The sequence below is a fragment of the Micromonas commoda genome, chromosome 3 (assembly GCF_000090985.2).
Source record: "Micromonas commoda chromosome 3, complete sequence".
Classification (NCBI taxonomy): Eukaryota; Viridiplantae; Chlorophyta; class Mamiellophyceae; order Mamiellales; family Mamiellaceae; genus Micromonas; species Micromonas commoda.
In genome coordinates, this window is record NC_013040.1 from 665482 (window position 1) to 692481 (window position 27000).

General features: G+C 65.9%; 18 protein-coding genes across 18 annotated transcripts; 10 read left to right on the forward strand and 8 right to left on the reverse strand.

The window, feature by feature from the left end:
* Positions 1–125: 125 nt before the first annotated feature.
* On the forward strand, positions 126–2330 carry MICPUN_56919 (predicted protein; the record flags this gene model as incomplete). Its single annotated transcript, XM_002500460.1, has 1 exon — positions 126–2330. One exon carries the CDS (start codon positions 126–128, stop codon positions 2328–2330), a length of 2205 nt encoding a protein of 734 aa, XP_002500506.1.
* Positions 2331–2492: 162 nt separating this feature from the next.
* On the reverse strand, positions 2493–2855 carry MICPUN_56920 (predicted protein; the record flags this gene model as incomplete). The annotated part of the gene is made up of 1 exon (XM_002500887.1): positions 2493–2855. The coding sequence occupies one exon, from the start codon at positions 2853–2855 to the stop codon at positions 2493–2495; it is 363 nt and encodes a 120-aa protein (XP_002500933.1).
* Positions 2856–2913: 58 nt separating this feature from the next.
* On the reverse strand, positions 2914–3168 carry MICPUN_56921 (predicted protein; the record flags this gene model as incomplete). Its single annotated transcript, XM_002500888.1, has 1 exon — positions 2914–3168. One exon carries the CDS (start codon positions 3166–3168, stop codon positions 2914–2916), a length of 255 nt encoding a protein of 84 aa, XP_002500934.1.
* Positions 3169–3948: 780 nt separating this feature from the next.
* MICPUN_56922 (predicted protein) lies at positions 3949–5423 on the forward strand (the record flags this gene model as incomplete). Its single annotated transcript, XM_002500461.1, has 3 exons — positions 3949–4081; positions 4327–4498; positions 4844–5423. The coding sequence occupies 3 exons, from the start codon at positions 3949–3951 to the stop codon at positions 5421–5423; spliced, it is 885 nt and encodes a 294-aa protein (XP_002500507.1).
* A 924-nt stretch (positions 5424–6347) lies between these two features.
* On the forward strand, positions 6348–8555 carry MICPUN_79742 (predicted protein; the record flags this gene model as incomplete). The annotated part of the gene is made up of 3 exons (XM_002500462.1): positions 6348–7120; positions 7184–7229; positions 7263–8555. 3 exons carry the CDS (start codon positions 6348–6350, stop codon positions 8553–8555), a joined length of 2112 nt encoding a protein of 703 aa, XP_002500508.1.
* A 149-nt stretch (positions 8556–8704) lies between these two features.
* On the forward strand, positions 8705–9061 carry MICPUN_56924 (predicted protein; the record flags this gene model as incomplete). The annotated part of the gene is made up of 1 exon (XM_002500463.1): positions 8705–9061. The coding sequence occupies one exon, from the start codon at positions 8705–8707 to the stop codon at positions 9059–9061; it is 357 nt and encodes a 118-aa protein (XP_002500509.1).
* Positions 9062–9326: 265 nt separating this feature from the next.
* On the reverse strand, positions 9327–10848 carry MICPUN_106801 (predicted protein). Its single transcript, XM_002500889.1, has 3 exons — positions 10799–10848; positions 10322–10480; positions 9327–10074 (listed from the first exon to the last, which is right to left on the reverse strand). Exons 1-3 carry the CDS (start codon positions 10799–10801, stop codon positions 9520–9522), a joined length of 717 nt encoding a protein of 238 aa, XP_002500935.1. The 5' UTR covers positions 10802–10848; the 3' UTR covers positions 9327–9519.
* Positions 10849–11269: 421 nt separating this feature from the next.
* On the forward strand, positions 11270–12342 carry MICPUN_56926 (predicted protein; the record flags this gene model as incomplete). The annotated part of the gene is made up of 3 exons (XM_002500464.1): positions 11270–11362; positions 11482–11591; positions 11733–12342. 3 exons carry the CDS (start codon positions 11270–11272, stop codon positions 12340–12342), a joined length of 813 nt encoding a protein of 270 aa, XP_002500510.1.
* A 104-nt stretch (positions 12343–12446) lies between these two features.
* On the reverse strand, positions 12447–13286 carry MICPUN_79533 (glycosyltransferase family 2 protein; the record flags this gene model as incomplete). The annotated part of the gene is made up of 1 exon (XM_002500890.1): positions 12447–13286. The coding sequence occupies one exon, from the start codon at positions 13284–13286 to the stop codon at positions 12447–12449; it is 840 nt and encodes a 279-aa protein (XP_002500936.1).
* Positions 13287–13476: 190 nt separating this feature from the next.
* Positions 13477–14947, forward strand: MICPUN_56928 (predicted protein; the record flags this gene model as incomplete). The annotated part of the gene is made up of 2 exons (XM_002500465.1): positions 13477–14870; positions 14911–14947. The coding sequence occupies 2 exons, from the start codon at positions 13477–13479 to the stop codon at positions 14945–14947; spliced, it is 1431 nt and encodes a 476-aa protein (XP_002500511.1).
* A 542-nt stretch (positions 14948–15489) lies between these two features.
* Positions 15490–16278, reverse strand: MICPUN_70072 (predicted protein; the record flags this gene model as incomplete). The annotated part of the gene is made up of 1 exon (XM_002500891.1): positions 15490–16278. A coding segment is annotated over one exon (789 nt), but the record flags the coding sequence as incomplete, so codon positions are not given.
* A 345-nt stretch (positions 16279–16623) lies between these two features.
* MICPUN_56930 (predicted protein) lies at positions 16624–17103 on the forward strand (the record flags this gene model as incomplete). Its single annotated transcript, XM_002500466.1, has 1 exon — positions 16624–17103. The coding sequence occupies one exon, from the start codon at positions 16624–16626 to the stop codon at positions 17101–17103; it is 480 nt and encodes a 159-aa protein (XP_002500512.1).
* Positions 17104–17533: 430 nt separating this feature from the next.
* On the reverse strand, positions 17534–19126 carry MICPUN_66542 (ATP-binding cassette superfamily; the record flags this gene model as incomplete). Its single annotated transcript, XM_002500892.1, has 1 exon — positions 17534–19126. A coding segment is annotated over one exon (1593 nt), but the record flags the coding sequence as incomplete, so codon positions are not given.
* A 345-nt stretch (positions 19127–19471) lies between these two features.
* Positions 19472–20098, forward strand: MICPUN_56932 (predicted protein; the record flags this gene model as incomplete). The annotated part of the gene is made up of 1 exon (XM_002500467.1): positions 19472–20098. One exon carries the CDS (start codon positions 19472–19474, stop codon positions 20096–20098), a length of 627 nt encoding a protein of 208 aa, XP_002500513.1.
* A 49-nt stretch (positions 20099–20147) lies between these two features.
* MICPUN_99453 (predicted protein) lies at positions 20148–20960 on the reverse strand (the record flags this gene model as incomplete). Its single annotated transcript, XM_002500893.1, has 1 exon — positions 20148–20960. One exon carries the CDS (start codon positions 20958–20960, stop codon positions 20148–20150), a length of 813 nt encoding a protein of 270 aa, XP_002500939.1.
* A 511-nt stretch (positions 20961–21471) lies between these two features.
* On the forward strand, positions 21472–22215 carry MICPUN_56934 (predicted protein; the record flags this gene model as incomplete). The annotated part of the gene is made up of 1 exon (XM_002500468.1): positions 21472–22215. The coding sequence occupies one exon, from the start codon at positions 21472–21474 to the stop codon at positions 22213–22215; it is 744 nt and encodes a 247-aa protein (XP_002500514.1).
* A 492-nt stretch (positions 22216–22707) lies between these two features.
* MICPUN_56935 (predicted protein) lies at positions 22708–24423 on the forward strand (the record flags this gene model as incomplete). The annotated part of the gene is made up of 2 exons (XM_002500469.1): positions 22708–22806; positions 22962–24423. 2 exons carry the CDS (start codon positions 22708–22710, stop codon positions 24342–24344), a joined length of 1482 nt encoding a protein of 493 aa, XP_002500515.1. The 3' UTR covers positions 24345–24423.
* Positions 24424–24989: 566 nt separating this feature from the next.
* On the reverse strand, positions 24990–26858 carry MICPUN_99456 (predicted protein; the record flags this gene model as incomplete). The annotated part of the gene is made up of 2 exons (XM_002500894.1): positions 24990–26636; positions 26778–26858. 2 exons carry the CDS (start codon positions 26856–26858, stop codon positions 24990–24992), a joined length of 1728 nt encoding a protein of 575 aa, XP_002500940.1.
* Positions 26859–27000: the final 142 nt, after the last annotated feature.

A 27000-nucleotide genomic window follows, 5' to 3' on the forward strand; every position in this document is an offset into this window, starting at 1 on the left:
TCCGTCCGTGTCGTCCCTGCCTCGATCACTGGAGTTGACTCCGATTTCCCTGACCCTTCGTTTGGAATTCGCCTGCAGTGCCGACAGCGCGGGTTGCAGCGCGGGGGGGGGGGGGGGGGAACGTCATGAATCGTCGCGGCGGCGTCGCCGCTTTGATCGCCCTCGCGATGGTCACGTTCGTGTACCTCGCGTACGTGAGCGGCGTGGGGAACATGTATCTCCCCTCCGAGAGCGTCGCGTCGACCACCTCGTCGCCCGTCGGTCGAGTCGCGATCCCCGCGCGGATAGCGAACCCGAGCCCTCCGGCGCCCGCGCCGCTCGTAGACGAACGCCCCGAACCCGCTCCCGAGCCACGTGCGAGTCCGGCGCCGACGTCTCCGGCCGTCGTGAGAGACGACCGGAAAGATGAGGGTCGTAAGCTACCGATGGAGTGTCCAATGGTGGACGTCGCCGATCCAGAGAACGTCGCGGCGGTGGCGAGATCTTTGGGAGATGCCTCCGACGTCGTGGTCTTCGCCACGCAGGACATCGAGCACTGGCGCGCTGAATTCCTCGTCAACGTCATCCTCAACCTCATGTCCGTGAACGTCACGTCGGTGGTCACCGTGGGGAGGCACAAGCACACGTGCGAGAGCGCGAGACGCGACAACCCCGACGTCGTCCGATGCTGCGTCTACAGCACGTGGCTCGACGGCCACGACGCGCTCAAACGTTGGACCTTAGCCGAGGACCACGCGTACGTCCTGTGGCTGATCCGGTACAGGTTCGCGCTGGACATCATGCGCGCCGGTGAGGTGGGCGTGCTGGTGTCGGACAGCGACATGTGGTTCGAACGCGACCCGTTCGAGCTGCTCAAAGACGCCGCCACGGGCCTCGGAACGCACTCGGTCGTCGCCAACGTGGAGGGCGAACCGTTTCCGTCCATGAACGGCGGGTTGGTCTACTTCCGTGCCGACCTACCCGGTAAAGGCGGGCGGTACCTCCTGGAGGTTTTTAACGACCACGTGGATGATTTATTGGCGGACGAATCGCCCCCCGAGTGTCACAAGGAGCAAGGGGTCGGGACGCAGGTTGTCTGGGGCGCGATGATGGACCAAGATATCCTGAGAGACGCGGCGGAGACGGCGGTGGCGGGTGCGCCGCTGTGGTGGTCGTACACGCACCACGTGTGCCTGTTCAAGGGCGGGTACGACGAGGCGACCAAGGCGAAGATGGAGATAAAGAGCAAGCACCCGGAGACGCTGGACTGGAGTCGATCGGGGCGCTCGCTGCCGCGCCCGTTCCAGTCGCACCCCGCCGTGGAGGCGCTCGGTGATGAGCACCCCCTGAACGAATCCGAGGAGAAGTACGGGATCATGAAAGTCCCGAACTATGAGACCTGGCGCAACCTGACGATACTCGCGGCGCCCAAGTGGATGTTCGCGAACCACGGCGACGGCGACGGCTGGTTCGCGCTGCGTCCCCGACCGGGCGCCGCGTTCCACTGCATGTCGCAGAACCAGGGCATCAAACCGCGCATGCTCCGCGCGTACGACATGTGGCACTGGGACGTCCTGGGCGCCGGGCGGGGGATACGCGTCGGGCAGGGACGGTACCTGAGCCTGGCGTCGGCGGCTTTTGGGCACTTTACCAAACGCGGGGAGTTTGCGATGCAGGCGCACAGGCTCGCCGCGCTCGCCGCCGCGACGGGGCGAATCCCCGTCCTTCCCATGATCCCCTGCGCGTCCCCGTGGCTCGATGACTGGCGACGCCCGGACGACTGCTACGCGGGCGTCCTCGAACGCATAAACGTCCTCGCGGGGACGTGCCCCGTCACCGCGCTGCGGCAGTTCCAGGGCCCCGACGCCGCGTACCCCGGCGACCCGGCGGCAGAGGGTTCGGTGGGCTCGCCGTGCTGTTACTTCGTTCCCCCGGGCGACGACTGCGAGGAAAAGTTCGCGGCGTGGGGCGCCGAGATGACGGGCGAGGACCCGCACAATCGACCCGGACGCACGGTGCGGCTGGACGCGATCATCGACGCGGCACAGCTGGTCGTGGACGCGGGCGACGCGACGGAGTACGCGGACCGAAGCTGGGTGCTCGGGGACGACTTCCCGCCGGACAACGCGAAGCACCCCACGGACGTGTTCGTGGACTTTGGGCGCGTCGTGAAGGCGATTGAAGGGGACGGGGATCAAAACACGCCGTGGGTGGAGATCGACATGCGGGGTAAGGACGCGCTGCCCCGGGTGGTGACGCAGCGGGGCGTCGACGATAAAAGCCGGCGGAAGTGGTTCATGGATTACAACGCCGCGTGTCCCCTCGTCAACAGGGTGTCGCCGATGGTGTGAGCGCGACCAGCTGTGCCGCGTCGATGAGCGAGTCGGGGTCTACATAGTTTAACAACATTCTTTCGAATCAAAAACAACGAAATCTACATCTGCGTGGTGTTCAAATAATGTCTTTCGCGCGCGCCCGACGCGAGACTGAGGCGCGCGGGAGACTCGCTAATCTTACTTTGTCTCCTCATCCGCCTTGACGGATTCTCCGAAGGACTGCGCCTCCTCCTTGAGCTTCCGGAGCATCATCCGCTGCTCCTCCGACATGGCGTCGATGGTCTCCTTCGATAGCTCTCCCGTGAACTTCGGTCCCGCGCCCTCCTCTTTGGGCGCGACGTTTGCGAGGTATCGCGACCACTCGCTCGCGAATTCGATCCACCGATCGTTCGTCATGCTCTTCGAGTCCAGGTGTCGCCGAAACTCCTCGCGCGCGTACCCGTCGCCGAGGACGCGCATGGGCGGGGGTAGGCACTTGTAGTGCGCCCGGAGTATCTGCCTGTAGAGGCTGACGATCGGCCTCGCCGCCTCGTTCATCATGTCTAAGTGGCTCTAATCAAAAACTAGGGTTGGTGGGCTCCAGATCGGGCCGTCGCGTTCACGCGGTGGGCGTGGGCTCGGCGTTACCGGTGGGGGACTGGAGCACGCCCATCTGCTCCTGCTCGAGGGCCATCATCTGTTCCTCCCTGTGCAGCTGGATCACGAGGGGCACCACGAGGATGAGGAAGGAGGTGCCGAACTGCCACGCAGCCTTGCCGGTGTGCCACGCGAGCTTCTTGGACACGTGCCACGCGTCCGCGGCGCCGAAGGGCTTGGAGCTGCGGTTGGGCTCGGCGGCGGGCTGGATTTCCATGTGTTGAGAAAACCTGATGTGTCTACACGAGGTGCGACACTCTCTGAGAAGTCTGCGGCCCGGACGATGAGTGGCGGGGATGCCTCGGCCCGATCAAAAACACGGTTTTCCGGAGTGATGACCCGTTTCAACTCGTTGAGAGCGGCCCGGTTTTCGGCTGCGGAGATGGTTCGGGCGGTGCACAACTTCGCGAGCGTATGAGAAGGTTCCTGTAAATTTGGGCCAAAATGGGAAACAACGACGCTTCGCGGCACTCCGCTGATTAGGACACTGCCGATTTCGGAGAGATTTGCGTTAAAAAATCAGATCACGCTCGGATTTTGGTGGCCCGAGAGACTGCAAAGCATAGTGCTACGCAAGTTTGTTGCCACCTCAACGAACTGCTGCCGAGTCATCTGATATCCTCCCTTTTTTCCAAAAACCCTTACGACGCCCCGCTTCCTGGATTCCGTGTTCGTGAAAGCGCGTCGCTTCCCCCGTCGACCCCTCACTTCACGCCCTCGCGTATCGAACCAAGCCGTTCGTTCGCGTCCGCTTTCGAGACCTCCGTCGTCCGAAAGTTCAAAGCGCCGGTCGAGCAGCAACCCTCGGGTTCCGTTCGCCTCTCTCTTTTTACAGTTCTCTGTAAAGTGCGGAACGCTTGTCGCATCGCCGGCAACGTCGCAACAACCAGTGCGGGCCGGGACTGTATGTGCTGAGGCCTTAACAGTCTCCCACGAGACCAACGCGTAAAGAGCGTTAACCTTCCCGGACCCCACAACCTAAGGTCGCACAGCAACCATGGCTAATATGGCCAACATGTTCGCCCTCCTCGACGAGGACGCTCCCAAGGCTGCCCCTGCCAAGGAGAACAAGCCTGCCGCTGCGGCTGCGCCCGCCAAGAAGGCGCCCGCCAAGACCGGCGACAAGCCCGGTGAGTCGACGTTCTATCGCACAACTCGTTCCCCTCTTTGTTCACCATCGAAACCCGGGTCCGTTCGCGTCGGTCGCCCACGCCACCGTCGCGGATTCCCGGCGTCGAGCGCCCCGGGATGCGATTTTTTCCTCCGCGAGATAACACTCGCTGCTGCGGAGAAATCTCCCGGCGATCGTCGCAAAACCCTCACCCCGGTTCCGTCGCTTATGAACCCATCCCCGCCTCTTCGATCCTCTCCGCAGCCGGCAACCGCAACAACGGCAACGCCAAGCGCGCTCCCCGCGCCCCTCGCGAGTTCGAGGGCTCCGTCGAGGGCACCGAGGGCGGCCGCAGCCGTCCCCGCAACGCCGATCGCCGCAAGCCCAAGGACGGCGAGGGCGGTCGTCGCGACCGTGCTGACCGCTCCGGCCGTGGGTGAGTCACCGCCCGATCCTCGCCCAAAATTCCGTTTTCGATGGCGGGCCGATCCCGGCGCATCGTCGCCCGATCCGTCCGCCCCCCGGATCCCGCCCCGAGCGGTCGAGGGCGATCCGGCGCGCCGTTTCCCCCGACGACGCGCACTCCGCGACGAAAAGAAACAACGGTGCTGGCGCTTTTCGCGCTCCGGTGGATTGGTTTCCACATTTGACCCGACCCCGCGCGAACCGTCCTCCCCGCGCCACGCGTCCCTCGCCGTACCCCTCGAACGAACCCCGCACTTAAATCCCACCCACGCTGACTTTCAATCCGTTCCCGCGTCCGTTCCCCCCACGTTCGCAGCCACGAGGGCCCCCACCGCGGCGGCGCCGGCAAGGGCGGCTGGGGCAAGCCCGGTGACGAGCTCAACGCCCCCAAGGAGGGCGACGACGCCGAGCCCGAGCCCGAGCCCGAGGAGCCCGACAACGAGATCTCCATCGAGGACTTCGAGGCTGCCAAGGCTGCGAAGAAGGCTGCCCTCAACGCCGCCATGGCCAAGGGCGCCACCGCCAAGGAGGTTGACTCCTCCGCCTTCGCCTCCATGACGCTCGCCGCCAAATCCGAGGACGTCAACGAGTTCTCCCTCGACGGCGCCGGTCCCAAGGCTAAGCGCGAGCGCGAGCGCAAGGCCAAGGAGGCCGCCAAGCTCGAGCTCGGCTTCAAGTCCGCACCCACCGCCCCCGCCGAGGACCGCCCCGCACGTGGCCCCGGCGGTCGCGGCGGACGCGGCGACAGGCGCGAAGGCGCGGGCCGCGGCGGTCGCGGCGAGGGCCGCGGCGGCCGCGGCGGCCGCGGCGGCGACCGCCCCGCCGGCGGTCGCGGCGGCTCCGGCCTCAACGTCAAGATCGAGGACTCCTCCGCCTTCCCCACCCTCGGCAAGTAAATTTAACGCCGGGGCGGGGCGTCGGGGTGCGCCGGTTCGGACGACGAAAGACGAAAGCATCGTCGACGTCGCCGGCACTTCCGTGAAGCGACGATTAGTCGCCGATTGGCCCGACGTTCTCTTCATCGAACGGGACACCACACCGAACGATGATGACGATACATAACCAAAAAAAAACAAAAACAAAAGACGAGCGAGAGGGACGCGACGCGGCGGCGGCGTCCGGGGTTAACTTAGACGGGGTCGTCTCTTTTCGACGGCTTTGGTCGCGGTTTGGGGGGTGATGAAGAACGACGCCCGACGTTCCGTCGGCATTTAATAGGGTCTCACGGCGCGGCTCGTTGCTGCAACGAGTCGCGGGCGTTTGTTTAGCTTGAGTGAGAAACAGGTAGCCCAGAGTATATCTCAGCAGAGAACTGCATCCGTCCCGCGGTCGCCGCCGCGCTCTCACCGGCCGTCAACTGTTTTTTTATCCTCGGTCGTGGATCCGCCACCATGACGCTTTTCCTCTTTTTGAATCATCCAAGGGTTTGAAAGCAACCGTCGAGCGCTCACAAGCGAACGGCGACGGGGTCGCGACCTTCTCCAGAGGCGTTTCTGAGTGAAGGCATGAACCTGAGCGCACACGTTGACGCTTGCGGAGGAGTCAGGACGTCACACAGCGCGACCGGCGAGAGGGCGCCGCGTGCACATCTCGCAACACTCGCCCGGAGAGGAGGCACCGGAGGCGCGCGCGGCATGGGTCCCCTTCGACGCGCGGCGGAGCGCGGGGGACGCGCGCTGATGGCCGCGATGGCCCCCATCGCGTCCACCTCTAACCCCGTCACGACGGGCGTCGGGACGCCGTCGTGGGGCGTCCTTCGCGCCGCGCGACCGCGCGACGGACGCCCCGGCGGCCTCCACCTCGCGCCGTTCGCCGCGTCGATGCCCTCGCGCGGCGCCTCCTCCTCCGTCACCCCGCGCGAGGCCATCGCGGTGGGCGACGAGGAGGCCGGCGGCGCGCCCCGCGACAACACCGGCGACATCATCGCCGCCAAAGCCGCCGCCAAAGCCGCCGCAGCCGCCGCCACCGGGGGCTCCGACGCGTACGGAGCCTCCTCCATCCAGGTCCTCAAGGGCCTCGAGCCTGTGCGAAAGCGACCGGGGATGTACATCGGCAACACCAGCACCAAGGGCCTGCACCACATGGTGTGGGAAGTGTTGGACAACGGCGTGGACGAGGTCCAGGCGGGACACGCGTCTTTGATCACCGTCACCGTGGAGGCTGACGGGAGCGTCGCCGTCGAGGATGACGGTCGAGGCATCCCGACGGATGTACACCCGGCGACGGGCACGAGCTCGCTGGAGACGGTGCTCACGGTGCTGCACGCGGGAGGTAAGTTTGGCGGCGACGAGAGCGGGTACCACGTCTCGGGCGGCCTGCACGGCGTGGGCATCTCCGTCGTGAACGCCCTGAGCGACTCGACGGAGGTGACGGTTTGGAGGGGAGATCGCGAGTACCGGCAGTCGTTCAGCCGCGGCGCCGCGCTCGCGCCGATGACGGAGGGGTCGCAAGACGTCGCGAACGTCGGGAAGAAAAAGGGAACGCGGGTGAGGTTCAAGCCGGACCCGAGCATCTTCAAGGAGAGGCAGGATTTCGATCCCAACATCATCCTCGCGAGGATGAAGGAGCTGGCTTTTCTGAACTCCACGGCGACGTTCACGTTCAGGCTCGCGACGGAGTTGTCGTCGAAGCTCAAATCGAAACGGAAAAAGTCCAGGGATGAGGCCTCGATGGACGAGGGTGACGTGAAGAAGACCGAGGAGGTGGGCGACGCGGTGACCGTCGACGGCCGGGAGTACTACGAGGAGGTGCTCTCCTTCCCCGGCGGTTTGAAGGACTACGTGGTGGACCTCAACGAGGGCGCCGAGCCGCTCCACGAGCCCATCACCTTCCGCGCCGAGGTGGACGGCGTGCAGGTGGAGGGCGCGCTGCAGTGGACGAAGGAGGCGTACACCGATACGCTGCTCGGTTACGCCAACAGCATCAGAACCAGCGACGGGGGCACGCACCTCGACGGCTTGAAGCAGTCGCTCACGCGCGCGGTGAACACTCAGGCGAGGAAGGCGAAGCTGCTGAAGGAGGCGGACGCTAACCTGGGCGGCGAGCACATCCGCGAGGGCCTGAGCGCGGTCATCGCGGTGTGGGTGCCCCAACCCGAGTTTGAGGGCCAGACCAAGACCAGGTTGGGTAACCCCGAGGTGAGGAAGGTTGTCGAGAGCGTCATCGGCGAGCAGGTCTCGGAGCACCTCGAGTTTTACCCAAACACGCTCGGCAGCATCTTCAGCAAGGCGAGCCAGGCGCAAAAGGCGGCGGAGGCGGCGAAGCGCGCGAGGGAGCTGGTGCGCCGCAAGAGCGTCCTGCGCAGCGGCTCGCTTCCCGGAAAGCTCTCCGACTGCAGCGTCAGCGACCCGGAGAGCACGGAGATTTTCCTCGTGGAGGGCGACTCCGCGGGCGGCAGCGCGAAGCAGGGCCGCGACAGGCGCTTCCAGGCGGTGCTCCCGCTGCGGGGTAAGATCCTCAACGTCGAGCGCAAGGACGAGGCGAGCATGTACAAGAACACCGAGATTTCCTCCATGGTCACCGCGCTCGGGCTGGGTTTAAAGGGGGAGCCCTTCGACGAGTCGCAGCTGAGGTACAGCAAGATTGTCATCCTCACCGACGCCGACGTCGACGGCGCGCACATCCGGACGCTGCTGCTCACCTTCCTCTTCAGGTACCAGCGGGGGCTGTTCGAGCAGGGCAAGGTTTACGTCGCCGTGCCCCCGCTGTACAAGGTGGAGTCTGGCCGCGCGGGCAAGAACAACCCGCCGACGTACTGCTACGACGAGGCGCAGCTCCAGGCGCACCTCGCGACGTTACCCGAGGGCGCGTCCAGGAGCATCCAAAGGTTCAAGGGTCTGGGCGAGATGATGCCCGAGCAGCTGTGGTCGACGACGCTGAACCCGGAGACTCGGCTGCTGAAGCGGCTGACGGTGGACGACGCGGCGATGGCGAACAAGACGTTCCAGCTCCTGATGTCGGACAAGGTGGCGCCCAGGAGGGAGTTCATCGAGACGGAGGGACCCAAGCTCGAGGACATCGACGTGTGAGACGATCGAGAGACGTCCTCGGACGGACTGTAATGTGACACTAAAAGTTAGGTTCAAATCGAGAGCGGACGGCCGCGACACTCGTCTGGCTGTTCAGGCGTCGCAGGCGATCTCCGCAGAAGGTGTCCACCGGTCGCAGCATCGCGCCTATGGCGTCGCTGAGGTTGTCGAGCGTCACCGGCTCGGGTCTCCTCCTGAGGACGGGCGGGGGTAGCGGGGGAGGCCGAGCGGGTGGCGGCCGGTGGCAGTCGCACTGGCAGCCTACTACTCGCTCCACCTCCTCCTCCTCCTCCTCTTCCTCCTCCTCCTCCTCCTCCTCCTCCTCCTGCTCCACCACCACCACCTCCTCCTCCTCTTCAGGCATCCGATCCTCCCTTTGCGCGCGTCGTCCGCGGATGTTCTGTCCACAGAATAATCCGGAGAGGCAGCCCCCCGGCCGCTCCTGCTCCTGTCTCAGCCTGCGCAGGTTGATAACTTTGTACTCGTACTGTTCCCCCTCCTCTTGAGGCAGCCTGAGAGCGTCCTCTAGGGTGCGGTGCCACACGTGCTGGCGGGGCGCGGAATGCGACGATGCGCGCGGATGCGTTGGACCGCGCGGCATGCTTTTCACGCGCGGGACTGGAGTGTGGGGGTCGAGAGACGGTGGGCACGCACCCGGTTTGTTATCACGAGGCTAGGAAAATCAAGGAGCGAACCTTTCTAAATTTCCGAGAAAGATAAGAGTTGGGGTGCTTCTCAGCAGCAGCTCACGCGAGAGGAGACAGACGAAGATTTCGATCAGGCAAAGTGCCCCTACGATTGCGATTACGTCATAGACTACTAATGCACGCACGCGCGCTCGCTCGGAGTCGGCTCCGCCCTGAAACAAAGAAACCCCGTATATATCCCGCCGCGGCTCCCGACGCTCTGTCGAACGCCGCGATCGGAACCCCAGTTACACCAACACCACGAACCAAGAAACCCCTTAGTTCATGCGGCGGATGAGCGCGTTGATCTTGTCCTCGCGGTTACCAGCCTCGCCACCCTCGATGTAGTGCAGGCGCTTCTTGGTCATGCCGCCGAGAGGGGCAGACAGCTTGAAGGGCCAGAGGAAGTTGGAGCAAGCGGTGAAGTGGGGGCCGCAGGTGTAGATCTCGTGGATGAGATCCTCAATGCAGATGATGCCCTTCTCGCCGAGCGCCTTCTCAATGATGGAGTTGTCGGTGAGGGGGATGCGCTGCTTGTTCACCTTGCCGTACCCGCGCTTGTAGATGAGCTCCTTCACCGACTTGAGGTTGGGGTAGCCGAACATGACGTAGGGCTCAACCTTCCTCAGCATGTTGATAGTCGCCTTGTTCACGCGCATGAAGACACCGTTGTGGATCTGGCGCAGGCGGAGGAGCTGCATGATCTTGCGGGTCTTGGGGTGCATGTCGTTGATACCGCGAAGGCGCATGACGAACATGACCTTAGCCTCGGGCTCGACGTAGAAGCCGCCCTTGGCGCGAGCCTCGCGCTTGAGGCGAACCAGGTCAGCCTCCTGCGGTTTCGAAAGAGGGGTAAGGGGGGGCGGGACGGTCAGCGTCGGCTCGATCGCGGGATCTTTGGTGCGGGGGAATCGCTCACGCGCGCGCGCGGCGAAAAGGGGAGCGGGCGCGTCGACGTCGCGCCTCTCCCTCCTCGCACTCGCGCGCGAAAATCACGCATCGTCTGACTCAAGAAGCCAGACCCTAGGGTGGGAAAAAGCCGCCAAGCGGCCTCGGCGTCGCCGGGATCCGCGCGCTCACCTGATCACGATACTCCTTCACGTACTTCTCCGCGCGGTTGAAGATCTCCTTCTTGTTGGCCTCGGCCTTAGCCTTGGCCTCCGCGGCGGCCTTGGCCTTGTTGGCGGCCCACGCCTCGTCGCGCTTACGACGCTTAAGAGCGGTCTCGGGAACAGCGGGCTGTTGTGGAGGAAAAAGATGGAGAGAGGAGTCAGCGATGGGTCGCGTGTGGTGGATGATGCGGACGTAAAACGTCGTCGGGACGAGCGAAACAACCCGCGAGCATCGCAGGACATCGTCGCCGCGCGAGTCGGGGCGTCCCGCGGCCGTCGCGCATCCTCGGAGGCGGTCCGCCGCGCGCGAACCGCAGCCGGGAAATTTCCTCAAACAGAGGGAAAGCCGCGAAGAAAGGTCGCCACCGGAACGCCCCGTCGACGCGGGTTAGACCCGCAGCGACGAAGAGCGCGGCGCGACGGTAGGGAGGGACGCGTCGCTCACCATATTGTCCTCCTTAGAAACGGGTTGTCACGCTGCCCTAGGGACTTATGCGCGGCTATAAGAGGGCCACAGCGTCGAGCGGATGCTCTGTTTTCTACAAACCAAACCCTAGTTTTCGCCGGCCGAGTTTTGATTCCTCGATATTTATCTAACCACGCCGCCGTAGGAGTGGTTCATTTCTAATTCTATTTTTCGATGTAGCACACGCAAACAGTCAAAAACCTGTAATAGAGTGGAGGCTGGTAATCGTTTTCTTTCTCGTGCCGTGAACTTAATTTCCCTCGTCGCGTGATCGCCACCGCCGCTCCAGACCCGCTTGCGCTCGTCTCGGCTCGCCGAACGAGGAACGCACCGGCAGCCTTCTCACCAGGCGCCGCGTAACAGAGAACAGGCCGGCGAGTCTCAAAGGCCGACCTTTCACACCTCATCGGATCGACCGATCTTTCACGGAAGAATCAGAAGTCGGCAACTATGGGAGCGGGAGTCGGCGAGCAGGTTCGCAAGCTTGAGCTCGACGCCTACCAGGCCTTCCTGAAGGTCACGGCGGTCACTGGCATGTCGTGGGTGAGTGCACGCTGCGCCGCGCCCGAGTCCGTCCTCATCGTACCACCGAGCGTCGCCCCATCTTTACGTCGATTCGCGGTGACGCGTCCCGCTCACGCATTCCCGCCTTCCCCTCGCAGGAGCGAGACGACCTCGCGACCAAGCTCAGGCAGGAGCTCAACATCTCCAACGATGATCACACCCGCATCAGGGAGAAACTCTCGGACGATGAGCGCATCAAGACCATCAGGTGAGAGCGCGCGCCACGGCACTCGCCACCCCGATCCGCGGATTCCCTCCCGAGCACGGGACGCAGCCAAATACCTACCTAGGGTTGATTTCCGCGGGCGCCGAAGCTGAACCGTCGTTCCCGTCACACGTATCGTCGCAGGGAGAACTGGAAACAGAGGGAGATCAACCAGGCCGCCAAGAAGGCGCGCATCGACGCCGGCGGCTTCACCGGCGCCAAGACCCCGAAGGCCCCCGCCTCTGCCAAGCCGAAGGCGGCGCCCAAGGCGAAGACGCCCAAGGGACCCGCCGCGGCTCCCATCGTCGTCAACGAGCTCATCTGCCGCCGCGTCCAGAGGTTCTGGCCGGACGAGGGCGGTTGGTTCGACGCCATCATCACCGACTACCGCCCCACCACCAACGAGCACTGCCTGACGTACGAGATCAACACCCCGAACGAGACTTTCGAGTGGGCCGACATCTCGCAGTTCGACGGTCGGGAGTTCAAGCTGCTGGAGGACCGGGTCAACATCGAGGACCTCAAGTTCTACAGCCAGGGCATGAAGGTCGGGGCGGAGACGGCGACGCACAACCAGGCCATCGTGGCCACGCACGCGGCAGTGGGCGACGTGAATAAGATTGTCCAGAAGGCCGCGAAAACCGCGGACGTCGACAAGATCGTCGAGGCGAAGGGAACGCTCAGCGCGCAGGAGGAGGCGCTCAGGGCGCAGCTCGCCGCTCTCGACAGCGACAGCGACAGCGACGAGGATTAATCGAGGGGAGTCTCTTTGGGTCAGAGAGGGAGAGGAGGAGACGGACGTTGAGTACAGGAACATACTATTTTTATCGCGAAATCTATTAGTAAGCTGCCAGGCCTTCACCGCTCCTCCACCTTCGTCGCCTCCGCGTTCGCCTCCGCCCTGGTGTCCCACCTCTTGGTCCCGCCACCCATGTTCCTGCCAGCTGTGTACCACCTCGCCAGCCTCTCAGGCGCCACGCCCATGGCGTACCCAAACACTATGAGCTGGTTCAGCGCTGTGACTCTCGCCACTCCCATGGCGTCCCACCGCCGCGAGCTGGTGGTCACGGCCGCATCCACGACGCACGGCATCCCGTGGCGTCTTCGCAGCCGCTTTACGAGCTCGTAGTCCTCCATGAAGCACTGTTGGGGCACGCCGCCGACGCTATCGAGCGCGTGTCGTTTTACCCACACCCCCTGGTCTCCGTACGGGGCACCAAGCCATTTGGTTCTCTTGTCCACGCACCACTCGAGGAACCGACGCGCGGTCCCGCCGCCCGGTCCCTTCGAGCCGCGCGCGGCGGTCGACGGATCGGCGGCATCGTCGTCGTCGTCGCGTTCCTCGGGGGCGAGCCTGAACCCGAACGCGCCCCAGCTGTGCTCGGGCTTCATCGCGTCGCGCAACTTCTCCGCGTACCCGTCCGGGAGGGTGGAGTCCGCGTGGAGGAAGACTATGACGTCGCCGCTGCATCGCTCCACCCCTCGCGCGAGCTGCGCGGCGCGTCCCCTCTCCGGTGAGACGAGCACGGCATCCGCGCCCGCGCTGTGCGCGACGGAGACGGTCGCGTCGTCGCTGCCGCCGTCGACCACCACGACCTCGAAGTGATCCGCGGCGCCGGCGCCCTCGCGCGCGCTCGCGACGGCGCGCGCGACGTTGCGCTCCTCGTTGAGCGCCGGGACCACGACGGAGAGCCGCATGGCGAGCGTCCCGGTCGACCGTCTCCGCGGGATGCCAACACCTACTTCGCCGCGCCCCAACCTGTGACGGGCCGCTCGCGCACCGGCGCGGGGCGTTTCTCGGCGAAAGGAGCTCGTCAATTCCGAGCGTCGCTTCAGCTTCCTCTAGCAGAGGAAGCGCCGCGGGACTCTCCTCGACGCGCCTAACGGCATGAGGCTCACGTGCGCGCTCCTAGTGATGATGTTCTCGGTCACGCGCGCTGTCGGGGCCTCTTCAGTGTCATCGTGGGCAGCAGTCGCGTGTCCATCGCGCGTCGTCACGAAGGAGGATGTGGGCAAGCCGATCGTCCTGCTCGGCGCGTGGGTGCGCGCCGGTAACGGCACCGACGGGTCGAAAGATCGTCACCCATCCATCGCGTCGCTGAGGATAACGTCTAACCCGCGCCACGGCGCGCTGTACTGGCGCGCGAAGCCCGTGCTCGAGGGCGACGCGGTGCCAGCCGAGATGGGTTGGGAGAGATGCTCCGAAGTGTCGTCGCGCGCCTTCGCCGACGCCTGGCCGGTGGGAGACCCTCCGCTCGCGACCCCCGAATGGCCGTGCGACGTCGTCGTCAACGCAAACGCACCCTCACCCACGCACGCCGCCGCCGCCGCCGCCGGGGTGGTCGTTCAGCCCATCTGCGCCGAGGTGCTCTACGCGCCGGACGCGAATTATCACAACTGGCCGAGCGGGGTCGACGCGCTGGGCAATCGACGCGTCCCGGGGTCGAACCCGACGCGTGATGAAGCCCCGGACGCGTTCGGCTTCGAGTTCGACCTTGTGGCCGGTGACGCGTCGGCCGCGGGCGGCGCGGGCGGCGCGGCGGACGCGATGAGCTCGTCCGCGGCGTCGGCGGCGTCGGTGCTCGTCGCCGCCGTTCCCGATGCCCCGGCGCTGACTTACACGGCTGCGCCGATCGAGGACGGCGACGTCGCGCGTGAGGGCGACCGACCCGCGCTGCACGCCGCGCTCCTGACCCGCACGCGCGTCCGGGGGATCGCGCTGCGTGACGTCGACGAGGGTTCGTTCGCCGTGACGGTTCGTATCCAATCCGCCGTCGGCAACTACGTCTCCGTCGCGGGCGCGGGCGCCGACGTTCTGGCCAGGGCCGTCAATCCCTTCCGTCTCGGCGACGGGGTCATGGACGCGGGGGTCATGGAGTTCACGGCGTTGCCCGAGGACGCCGCGCGAATGCTCGCCGCGCTGGAGTACGTCCACGTCGTCGACGATGTATACGACGAGCGCGGGTACGCGACGGACACGGTGACGGTGACGGCGACGGGCGGCGCGTGCCTCCGCTCGGACGATTCGTTCGACGATTTTTCCGACGCGGGGGAGGTGACGCGGTGCCCTCGCGCCGCGGACGTGGGCGCGACGTCGGTGTACGTGAAAGTTATCGTGTCGGGGCGGGTGAAGGACCTCGGGGAGCGTTCCGATCCCGCGTGGCGTCGCGGCTTTTCCTCGCTTCTTCCAATCGCCGCGTCGCTGGCGGCGGCGACGGCGTGGTCGGCGTTTGCGATGTGGTCCGGGTGCGCGTGGGCGTTGGAGCGCGCGGGGTTGGGTGGGTCGATCGGACGGGATGACGGCGGAGTCGGGGAGACGAAGGGCGGCGTTGGGACGGAGACGCGCGCGAGGCGCGTGAACGACCGGGGCGGGTTCGACGGTGTCTAGAGTTTTAACGACGCCGACTGAGAGTTTTAACGCCGCCGCAAACTACTCCACGTTCGGCCGGGGTATGCACGGCTTCTTCAGCTTCCTCTGCTGCTTCGTGAGCTTGGCGAACGACGGGGGCGGCGCGTGATTCGCCTCCTCGGGCTCCCTCTTCGACGCACCCGCGCCGGCTCCGTCGTCGCCGTCGTCGCCGTCCCCGCTCCTCCGGGATTTGGCCTTTCGGTCGGAACCGAAAAGAACGATCGCGTCCCTCCTCCCGCCCTCCCACGTCTCGGGGCTCGCGTACGCCTCCGAATCATCGCCATCGACCTCAACACCCTTCGCCGGCGTGCCCTGGGGCCCGTCGGCGACGCCCCCGCCGCCCCCGTAGACGGCAGCCGCGTTACGGATAATCGGCAGAGTCTTTTCAATCTTTTCAATCTTCCCGTCCCAATCCGCCGCGCCGTTTCCCACCGTCTCGTTCGGGGTCGCGAACTTACCCCCGCGCCGCACCACCTCCGCGCCGATCGGATCCCTGCTCGGGTCGTACTCGGGCACGTCGATTCCGAGGTGCCCGCACACGGCGAGCATGACGTCGTCGCACCTCGCGTGAATCTTGAGCGCGGCGTGCTTGTCCTGGCTGGTCCACTGCAGGTTACAGACGACGAGCGCGCCGCTTCGCCGTGGCAGCGTGCTCGCGGGGGGTACCTTGAGCGACGTCCCGCACACGAGGGCGAGGGGCGACGCCTCGGACGCGGCGATGGCGGTTTTAAGCGTCTCGTCGTCCAGGTGCTCGCCGAATTGGACGACGACGTCGTGCAAGTCGCCGCCGCACGCGTCGCAGCGGCGGCCGGTCCTGTGCCTGTGCCGGCCGTTGTGTCGCTTGGTGGAGGTGACGTCGAACGCGCGGTGATAGGTACGGTCGCGGGGCGTCGGGCCCATCGGGCAGTGTTCGTTCCGGCACAGCTCGCGAAACACGGAGCCATGCAGCTCGGACACCGCGTGTTGGGGCATGCCCGCTCGTTGATGCAAGCCGTCCACGTTCTGGGTCACGACGTGCGTGAGGTACCCGGCGTCGTGGAGCGCGACCGCGGCGAGGTGCGCCTTGGTCGGTTTGGTGTTCTCGAACCGCGGCATGGGCACCGCGCGTCCCTTCGCCTGCTGCGTCCATATGCCGTCCCTGCCTCGAAAGTCGGGGATCGCGGCCGCTGTGGAGAACCCCGCTCCCGTGTGCATGACGAAGGTCCCACGCTGACGAATCAGCTCAACCAATACCGCCACGTGCTCCATCATGACTTCGGGTGGATCCTCGCGCTCCTCGAGGCGCTCCTCGGTCTGCGCCTTGCGTCGCAGGGAGCGCTCCATGTTGGCCATCAGAGGCGCCACCACAGCGGCATGCTCGTCCAGGAGTGCCAATCCTTCGGGGGTCCGTTCGCCGGGCGGGGTCGATAGGACCTTTCGGATCCGCGCCTCGAGCGCCTCGCGGATCGCACGGCGCTCGAACGCGGCCTTGGCCTCGCGTTTGCGCTTGGACCGCCCCGTCTCCGGACTCGCCTCCATCGTGAATGAATAGACGGAACGCATCTGACGGAACGCTGACTAAACCCAAAAGAGCAACGCAAGCTCAGTGCTCCGGGGCGCGGCGGGGCGGACACCCGAGACACTCGAATGGCGGGAACGACCGCGGAGGATGAGGATCGGGATCGACGGCCGAGAAAGTCGCCGTTCCAGAAGCTCAGACGCGAGCAGCGGTCGCTGCTGTGCTTCGTACAGGCTCTCGTGGGGCACCTCGTGGTGATTGAGACGAGGGACGACGTGACCACGCGCGGGACCTTGGTGGAGGTGGACGAGCGGATGAACTGCACGCTCGAGGGCGCGCAGCGGGTGACGGTGGAGCAGGCGCTGGAGAAGAAAAACAGCAAGTTCGACAGGATGTTCGTGAGGGCGCGGCTCATACGTTACGTGCACGTCCCCGCGCGCGTCGATCCGGCCGAGCTCATCGAGCGCAGGCGGCAGGAGGAGTTCGACGCGTCGAGGCACTACCAGGCCAAGGTGGTGTTCGGGCCGATCAACCCCTCGCCGTACGACAACAGCGAGGAGGCGCAGAAGATACGCGCGGAGCGAGCCAAGGGGTACGCCAAGCATTGACAGCCTCAAAGTAGCAACGACGATCGGTCATCAAACCTAGCAGCTAGCTTTCTCAACTCGGGTGAGAGGTCACCTCTCATGCCGGCACCTCTTGAGCCGCGCGGATCTCCTCCGCCCGGGCCAACACCCCCTCGAGCCTCTCCCACTCGTCGTAGTAGAGCTGCATCTTGCTCGCCTTGGCGTCCCGCTCGACCTGGATCTCCTGCGCCTTGCTGACATCGGATCCGGCGTCCATGAGGCGCGCGTCAATCTCCTCGATGTTACCCTCGAGGACGGCGATGGCCGCCTCGATCTTCTCGATGACTTTCGGCGCGTTGTTGGCCTCTTTCAGGATCTTCCTCTCCTCCTCCGCCCTGGCCTTCGCCTCCGCGATTTCTTCCTCCGTGAGTGTCAGCGGGTTAACGTCGGGGTTGCCGGTGAGCGCCTTTGCGGACTCGCGTTCCTCCTCCAGCCGTCTGAGGAATTCCCGCAAGGCGGTGTAATCGCCGGACCAGTCGTTGATGATCCCGTCTCCCTCGAAGACGAAGATGTGGTCCACGAGGTTGTTGACGAACTGCCTGTCGTGGCTCACGACGATGACGCACCCGTCGAAGTCCTCGAGCATCTCCTCCAGGGCCTCGATCGTGTCCAGGTCCAGGTCGTTCGTGGGCTCGTCGAGGATGAGAAAGTTGGGGCACTTTGCCAGCACGGAGAGGAGCTGGAGCCTGCGCTGTTCTCCCCCACTGAGGTCCCCGATCCGCGTCATCTGCTTCGGGCCGCCGAAGTTAAACCTCTCCAGCAGCTTGTACGCGCTCATCTTACCCCCCTCGCCGCCGTACGAACCCACGTACCCCTTGGCGTCTGACTCAACCTCCTTCACAAAGTCCACGACGGTTTGCGTCGGGTCGCGAAACTCGGGCATCTGCGAGTAGTACCCAAACTCAATCGTCTCGCCGATGTTGCACCACCCGCTGTCCAGCGCGATCTCACCCATGATCGTTCTCAGAAACGTCGTCTTACCCGCGCCGTTGGGGCCGACGAGCCCGATCTTGTCGCCCTTGACGAACGAGTACGTGAAGTCGTCGAGGATCTTCTTGTCGCCAAACGCGAGGGTCGCCATGTCAAACTCGACGATGATGTCGCCCATGCGAAGCTGCCTGGACTCCACCAGATCGACCATCTTGGTCTTGGATCCCTTGTCCGCGGCGCGCTCGGTGAGGTTGTAGAACCGCTCGATGCGCGCCTTCTCCTTGGTCGCCCTCGCCTTGGGCTGCCGGCGCATCCACTCCTGTTCCTTGCGCAGCGTGTTCCTCGCCGCCGCTCGCGCCTGCTCCTCCGCCGCCCACCGCGCTGCCCGGCCCTCGAGATACGCCGCGTACCCTCCCCGGTGCCTGTGCGACCCACCGACGCCGTCGAGCTCGAGTATGTCCGGGCAGACGTTATCGATGAACGCTCGGTCGTGCGAGACGAGTAGCACCGCGGTGTTGGTCATCTCGTTGACGCGGTTCTCCAGCCACTCGACTCCCTCCACAGATAAATGGTTCGTGGGCTCGTCCAGGACCAGGAGATCGGGCTCCTCGATGAGCGCCGCCGCGAGCGCCACGCGCTTGCGCTGTCCCCCCGAGAGCTCCCCCATCTTGCGGTTCATGAACTCCTCGCATCCGAGCATCTCCAGCGCCATGTGCGCCTTGTTCTCAGTGTCCCACGCGTTGTTCGAGTCCATCTCCTCCAGGATGTTGGCCATGGCGTTCTCCGATACCTCCTCTCCCGCGGCCACCTTCGCCATCATGCCGTCGTACCGGCGGAGCAAGCGGAACAGCGGGGTGTCGCGGGTGTACACCGCCTCCAACACGTTGAGCTCTTCGTCGAACGGGGGCTCCTGCTCGAGGAACGCGGTGTTGATCCCCTTGCGCACCCACAGCTCGCCATCCTCGCGCCCGGCGTCCTTCCCCGCGAGGACCTGTAGGAGCGTGGACTTGCCCGAGCCGTTGGGCCCGACGACGGCGACGCGCTGACCGGCGTTAAGCGCGATGTCCACGTTCCGGAACTGGTACCGCTCGCCGTCGTGGGTCTTGCGGAGGCCCTTGGCGATCAAGATGGCATCCTTTCCCGAGGCATCGAAGGCGTCGGAGCGCCCATCCTTCCACGTCTCCGAGCCGCGCCCGTCGCGCTTGCCCGCCGCGAGGACCCGCACGGGACCGCGACGCTCGCGGCGGACGTACACGCGCGGCGGTGGCCGGGAGAGGCTCGCGATCCTCGCCGTTCGCATGTCACCCCGCGCGACGGCACTGTGGCCTCGCCGCCACCGCAGCACTTCGGATAAAGGGCGTGACGTGGTCGCTGCCGATATCCACACCACACTGAAGTGGACCGGACTGAAGCGGACCGGATGTCCGCCTCCCTTCGCGCCGCGGCGCCCGTCGCGCGCCCTCGCGCGCCCGTGCGCTTCCGCCGCCGCGCCCCGGCGGTGATCCGCGCCGCGACGACCGCGGACGCCGACTCCCCGCCGTACCAGGTTGCCGCCCGGAAGGATCTGTACGAGCTGAGGATCTACGGCGGTCACTACGTGTGCCGCGCGCCGTACAACAACCGCGAGAAGGGCCTCGCCGCGCTGATGAGCTACATCGAGGGGGGTAACGAGGAGTCGAAGACGTTCCCGGCGACCCAGCCGCTGATCATGCGGTACGAGTGCGCGCCCGGCACGGAGGACGTGGTGGGCAAGACGATGGAGCTGTCGCTCGGCGCGGGGGTTGCCGATCCCCCCGCGAGCGCGGAGCCCGAGGCCGTGGGGGTGGCGGCCGCGGGCGGGGAGCTCGTGGCGGTGGTGGGATTCGAGGGCGTGGCGACGCCGGAGCTCGCGGGGGAGTACAGGAGGCTGCTGACCGCGGCGATCCGTTCGGACGGGCTGGAGCTCGCCGAGCCGGATGGGTTCAGGCTCGCCACGTACGGCCAGCTCTACTCCCTGAAGCCCCGGCTCAACGAGCTCATGCTCAAGGTGAAGCCCCCGGGGGCGTGACGACGAGAGTAAGTGTTAGCGCGGTACCGCGCGGTACGTTTTAAAAAGGTTAACGCGACACAGCTGTGTGCGTCCCGGGGAGCGTCGCCGGCTTGGTCCTCCCATCCGCGCTTCCCTCCGCTTCGGCTACCAGCCGTTCCCGTCCCCGCTCCACCGCCGCCAGCGCCTCCCCCGCGCTTCTCACCGACGACCCGTGTATCCGAACCTCGTTCGCGATCCCCGCACACACCGCCCGCTGCGCCTCCACCGCCGCGTGGGCCTCGCGGAGCTCTCGCGCAACCTCCGCCAGTCGCACCCTCGCGTTGTCCTCGTCGCACTGCAGCACCAGCAGGTGTCTCGCCTCTACGTCCTCCCGGTGCAGCGCCGCCGTCTGCGCCGCCTCACCCTCCCGCATCCGCTCCCGGAGCTGCTCGCACCGCACGTGCGCGCGCGCCAGCGCGGCGTCGAACGAGGACGAGGCCACCGGCGCACCGCGATCGCCGCTCGTCCAAATGACGGAGTCCTCGAAGGATGCCGCCGCCGTCGCCGTCGCGTCGACGTAGGCCTGTATCGTCGTCTGCAGTTGGTGGTTTGGAACCCTGTGACGCCATCGGTCGCCGCACGTGCGACACCTCGGATCGTCGCGCGCGTTGAGGCACGCGTTGCAGAAGGTATGACCGCACGGCATGAGGATGTTCGGAGCCCTCTTCGGCATCAGCATGGTTTGGTAGCATATCGGGCAGCGGTGCGACTTGATCTCAGTTTCCGTCGACTTCAGCTCGACGCTAGCGTGGACCGTGCGCTCATCCTCGGTCGCGCCGGCGTCCGAGATCCGAGTAAGGTCCTTCAAAGGTGACCAGTGCGGCGAGTGGGGCACCTCCATTTCGGAAGTGAAAGCCCCGGTGCTAACAACAGTGAAGGCAAGCGGCAGCACACGCGGGTGTGCCTTCTCGATGACTCTTGCAGTTTTTGGGAGCCCGACCGCAAAAAGCGGGAGATATCCGTGCCATCGGGAAATTTAACTCGACAACTCTTGGTCTGATGATCGGCGAAACTGGGGCCAAAGATAATCGTAGGTCAACCGGCCGCAATCTGAGCTCTTGGCTGGTCCCCAGAGACGGGGAGACCCCTCCCCTTGGGTCTTCTCACACCGACAGCGCGCCACGACCGAGGTGAGCCCAAGCATCCGGACTCGATCCGACACCGGACACTCGCGTCCTTTCCATAAACCCGGACCCGGCCGCCCGTGCCCCCGCGAGATCGCGCGAACCCGCGGCGCTTGCGCCTGAGCTTTCGCGCGCAAATCAATAATCGCGCCACTCGATCTGTAATTCTCACCTTCGCGCGTGCCCCCCATCGTCCGATCCGCGACAGGAGAGAGAGACAGCGCAGAGATGGTCGCCAACAAGCCCGGCAACCTCGACGGCGAGACCGCCGGGTCCACGGTTTGGACGCCGCCCAACGAACTCGTCGTCGCCGCCGCCCGCGCGCGCGACGCCGTCGCACCGAGCGCCGAGCGATCCGCCCTGCTCAAGGAGAAGGAGCGCCAGCGGTCGAAGCGAAGGAGGGAGAACGCCACGGCGGAGCAGCGCGCCAAGGAACGGGCCCGCAGCGCCCGCCGACGCAACGCGCTCACCCCCGAAGAGAAGCAGGCGCAGGCCCTGAAGCGCGCGGAGCGGCGCAAGGAGCGCAAGGCGAACGGAACGCTGCCCGCCCCCAAGCGAGCGCATCGGCCGCTCGCGCTCGCGGGCTCGCCCGAGCGGCCGCTCGCGCTGCGGGCCGCCGGGGAGGTCGATCCGGCGACGCCCGGCGAGCTCGGGACGTTCGTGGAGGCGGTCACCGCCGCCGCCGGCGCAAAGGCGACCGGCGCACACATCGGCAAGGGTTTAACCGCGGACGACGACGCCGGGGATCTTCGCGCCGTCGTCCCCCAAATCGCATCGGCGACGGAACGACGGACGCCCAAGAAGGCGTCTACGGAGGAGCAGCGCGCGGCGGAGAGGAACCGATCGAAGATGCGACGGGCGGCGATGACCGATGAGCAGCGCAAGAAGGAGAGCCAGGCGCGGGCGGAGCGGCGGAGGCGATCGAAGGCGCTCGCGGCGGGCGGCGGCGGCGACGGCGCGACGGCGGAGTGATCGATTGACGACGACGGGATCGCGAGACGATCCCATCCCGGTGGAGGCGAGCCGCGGACCCTACTGTATGCGTAGACCGGACGAGGGTTTGGCGCGTGTCCGGGCGGGGTTTAGACCCCGGGCGGTCGCGGCGCGAGTGTCTTGGCGGATTTGTACCCTTAGAGGAGCGAATGTAACAGGCTTTGGCCGTATCACAAACTCGCCGAGCGCGAACTTCTCGCATCACTTTCGGTCGTGGTCTCGCCAACAACATGGGCATCGTTGAAGCCGGCCAGCCAGGAAACCGACCCTAAGGTTGCAAATTCAGGTTTGCGCGATCCGTCGCGGCCACTGACGCAGCGCGCCGTCGCAGCGGAAGGAAATCGAATCGTCCGCCGCCGGCAGACGTACATCGTGCGCGTCTTCGTTCTTCGATCGAGCGCCCCCCGATCCCGCGGATCACCCCACGGTCGCGTCCTGTTTGGCACGGTCCGAGACTAAACCTCGGCGGCGATGTTCTGCTCGATCTCGGGCACGACGCCCGAGGACCCGGTCATCTCCTCGAAGACTGGGCACCTCTACGAGCGGTCCCTCATCACCAAGGCTCTCCAGGTGCGCCTCGATCCCGCATCGCCCACCCGGCGGCTCGGAAACCGAGCCCCGAGCCCCGCGCGTCGCTGGGAAAAAAGCGCTCAGGGTTTCCCGCCCGCCCCGTGACGATCTCCACAAACCGACCTTCGCTCCCCGTCCGCGATCTGACGACGCAGGAGACCGGCGAGTGCCCGGTGACCAAGACCCCGATGACCCTCGAGGACTTGCTCCCCGTCAAGTCGAGCACGACGGTTAAACCCCGAACCACCGCCGCCGCGTCCATCCCCGGGCTCCTCTCCATCTTCCACAACGAGTGGGACGCGCTCATGCTCGAGACGCACGAACTCCGCGTCGACCTTCACGGCACCAGGCAGGAACTCTCGCACGCGCTGTACCAGCACGACGCCGCGTGCCGCGTCATCTCCAGGCTCATGAAGGAGCGCGACGAGGCGCGCGAGGCCCTCGCGAACGCGCGCGCGGCTGGTCCCTCCGCCGCCCCCGGCAAGCGAGCCATGTCATCTGACGCCATGGACGTCGACGGCGACGCGCCCGGCGGCGACGGCAAGAAGCAAAGAAGCGGCGTCCCGCCCGAGGCGATCGACGCGATGACCGCCAAGAGCAAGGAACTGAGCAAGGCGCGTAAGAAGCGCGAGATCTCTCCCACCCTCGCCTCCGCCGAAGACATCGGCAAGATGGAGGTTGGCGCCATCGCGCCGTGCCACGCGACCAAGGCGAAGGGCATCCGCGCCGTTTGCGTCAACCCCTTGAACGCCGACGAGGTGGCGACGGGCGGCGCCGACGGATCGCTCGCGCTCTTCGACGCCGCCAAGGGCAAGCGCGGCGCCCTCATGACCGGTCACAAGAAGGCCGTGACCGACGTCGCCTACGCCGGCGACGCCATCCTCACGTCATCCGCGGACAAGACGGTCAAGATTTGGCGCGGCGGCGCCGAGGTCGCCGCGCTCGCGGGGGTCCACGAGGGCGAGGTCGTCGCCGTCAGCGCGCACCCCACGAACGCGTACGCGGTGTCCATCGGCGGCGACGGCGCGTGGGCGTTCGTGGACGTCGGCGCGGCGGAGTGCCTCAGCGTTCAGCGCGACGCGGATTCCGAGTACACGTGCGGCGGCTTTCACCCCGACGGTCTCATCTTGGGCACGGGCGCCGCCGACTCGAGCGTCAAGATCTGGGACGTCAAGACCTCCAAGGTGGCCGCCAAGGTGGAGGGCCACGTCGGTGCGGTGAGCGCCATGTCGTTCTCCGAGAATGGGTACTACCTCGCGACGTGCGCGAACGACGGCGTGAAGCTCTGGGACTTGAGGAAGCTGAAGAACTTTAAGAGCGTCGAGGCGGCGGGCGTGCGGTGCGTGCGGTTCGACCACAGCGGTCACTACCTGGCCGTGGGCGGCGCCGACGCGTGCGTGCACAACGTCAAGGCGGAGTGGGAGGTGGTGAAGAGGTGGGAGGCGAGCAAGGCGCCGGTGAACGCTCTGGAGTTTGCGGCGGATGCCAAGGCGCTCTACGCGGGCTGCAGCGACCACAACCTCAGGGTCATTGCGTGAGTGCGCACTCGGCGACGTGGGGGAAGGGGATCGGTCCTTCCGAGGTACATGTTTTATTAACGGAGTTCACTCGAAATCTAAGAGCTGCTTTTTCGAGAAGCGCGCCGCGCACGTCCCTTTCCATCCATCCACCCATTCGGGAGAGTCTTCAATCTCGCGGTTCTGATCGTGCTCGACCTTGTGCGCACGCGTTGCCGGTGACTCAACTCGGGCCTTGTCTTATCGCGACATCTCACCTCTCTATTTCTCAGCACCGCCTTTCTCAGCCTTTGGAACGACGACCTCCTTCGGTATCGCCCCCGGTGTGCTGTCCAGTCCCTGCGCGTCGAAGAGTCTGGTGAGCGAGAGAGAGGACGTGAAAATAGGTATTTCGCGGGGCGCTTACGTAGTACTGCTGGAGACCGTACGCAATCGCCGCTGTTCCGCACAGTATGATTGTGAACTTGTCGAATTGCCTGACAAACTTGCGAGCGGCCGGATCCTTTGGCTGAAACATCCACGCGACCTCCCCACCCAGGGTGCGCGAACGAGTGCCCCCGCCGGAACTGATGTTAGTTTTTCTTGTCGTCGCAGCGAGGCGCCTTCACGTGAGCAGAGCAAATTTCGTCCGAGTGCGCTGAAGGTTGCGTGCTAGCTAGCTAGGGGTCAATCCGGGTACGCGTACATGTTCCTCCCGCCGCTGCGAGATTCACCCGCCCTGCCCCCCAACCCCACCTGAGCCACCGGCGTCGTCTCCTCCTCCTCCTCTCTCACCTCGATGGCCCTCGGCCTCGGCGCCGTCCCCGCGCTCGACGCCACTCCTCGCTCGTCCAGAGTCCTCTTGGGGAGCTGGTGCCGCCGGGGCTCCCCTTTCCCTTGCCGCGCCGCTCCGCTCTTCAGCGGGGCGCCGTAGCCCCGGAACGACGCGTACGGCATCAAGAGGTCCGAGGGCATCTCCTGGAACGGCGTGATGAGGTTCGCGTACCCGGGCGCCTGTCGAAGATACGCGCTGATGTAATCCTGACCTCGGGGCATGGAGCTCTTGCCGGAGACGATCGCCTCGTGCTCCAGCGCGACCGCGCGCCACACCGGCGAGGTCTCCGCGTTACCCACGCGCTTGAGTTCCCGCGACGTGACGGGCGCGGCGTACGGGCTGAGCATGTCCTCGCCGGGGGGCGGCTCCACGGGGTTAAACCTCGTCTGGCTTTCCGATGCGTCCAACCCCGGCGTGCCAACGCCGAACGTCTTCCCAGTCCCCGCGTGTGAATGTCCCACCCCCGCCGCCTCCGCGTCACGGGTCGCGTGCTCCACCGCGGGTACCATCGCGTCCTCCAGGCCGATCGGCGCCGGATCGATCGCCTCGATGGCGCGCTCCTCCCCGGGCAGACTCGGCTCCGGCGTCGGCTCGAGCACGCCGCATCGAAGCCGCTCGCAGAACCACTCCGCCGCCTCCGGCAAGGTCTCGTCCGGGTCGGACCCCACCCCCCGCGCGTGCGCGTGCGCGTGTGCGTCCAGGTCAGCCGTCTCCGTCGCCGCCTGGAGCCACTCCGCGCACATGATCGTCTCGGGATGGTCCGCGCCATGCCCCAAGACGCAAGCCCCGTGCGCGCGGGTCAGGCGCTCCACCGCCAAATCTACGTACCCGAGCTGCAGTAAGACGGCGCCGAGGTTACGCACGCGCAGCGCGATGGCGGGCGAGTGCGCGCCGAGCGCGACGGCGCCGAGGGAGATGGCGCGGACGTAGCAACGCCGCGCGGCGTGCAGCCGGCCGATCGACTTGAGCAGCAGGCCGAGATTGTTCAGGATCGACGCGGCGACGTTCAGGACGCCGCCCTCGCCCAAGAGCTTCGGAGACGGCGCCGCGACGCCCTCGCCGCCGATGCCGTACCCCGACGTCGACGTGTCGCCGCTGACGCGAAACAGACTGGCTTCCTCCCTCGACAGCGCCGTCTCGACCGCCTCGTTGGAGTCGGGTATCATCCCCCGGAGGTGGTCCAGCGCCGTGCAGTACTGATCTCTCGCGAGGTCCACGTCCCCGGCAGCGCGCGATACCGCCGCGAGGTTCGACATGTACGACGCCCTCGCGGTCCGCCTCCCGTCGGTGCCCGTGGACTCCTCCACCTCGAGCGCCTTGGCGAAGTACTCGCGCGCCATCTCGTTATCGCCCGTGGCTTTGTACAGCCCTCCGATGCTGCAGTACCTGGCAGCGACGTCTGGGTGCGTGTCGCCGTGCTGTTTGCGGTCGGCGAGCAGCGCGCGGTCGTACCTGTCGAGCGCCTCCTCGAGATTGTCGTGAGCGGCGAGCTCGTCTCCCTGGAGGTTGGGGTGAGACAGTGGGAGGGGAGAGGGGGCGGGTCAGTGGCGTTGTCGAATTATCGTCTTACGCGGAGAGTGGGGATTCTGGAAAATCGGAGATGCCGTGGAGGTTGCCGAGGGCCGGGTTGCGGGGCGCACCTCCATGCTCAGGATCTGGCCCTCGCTTATCCCTTCCACGTGACTGTTCGGTAACCCGCGAGGGTCTCCATCCGTGGTCATGGCGCCCTCCAGCTCGCCCGCGGTTACCCGTTATGCGTCAAACCCGCATAATTTTGTCCGCTGCTGAAACTCGGTAGAAAATCGGGTGGCCGAACGTTTTGACCGTTGAAACAGGCGCAGCATCATCGGGAGAGCCGAGACC

Bases quoted from the DNA above. Each gene is read 5' to 3' on its own strand.
- MICPUN_106801 (XM_002500889.1), bottom strand. The intron at 10,075-10,321 runs GTGAGCGCGCGG...TCGAAACCGCAG, and splicing joins TGAAGGAGTATCGTGATCAG to GAGGCTGACCTGGTTCGCCT.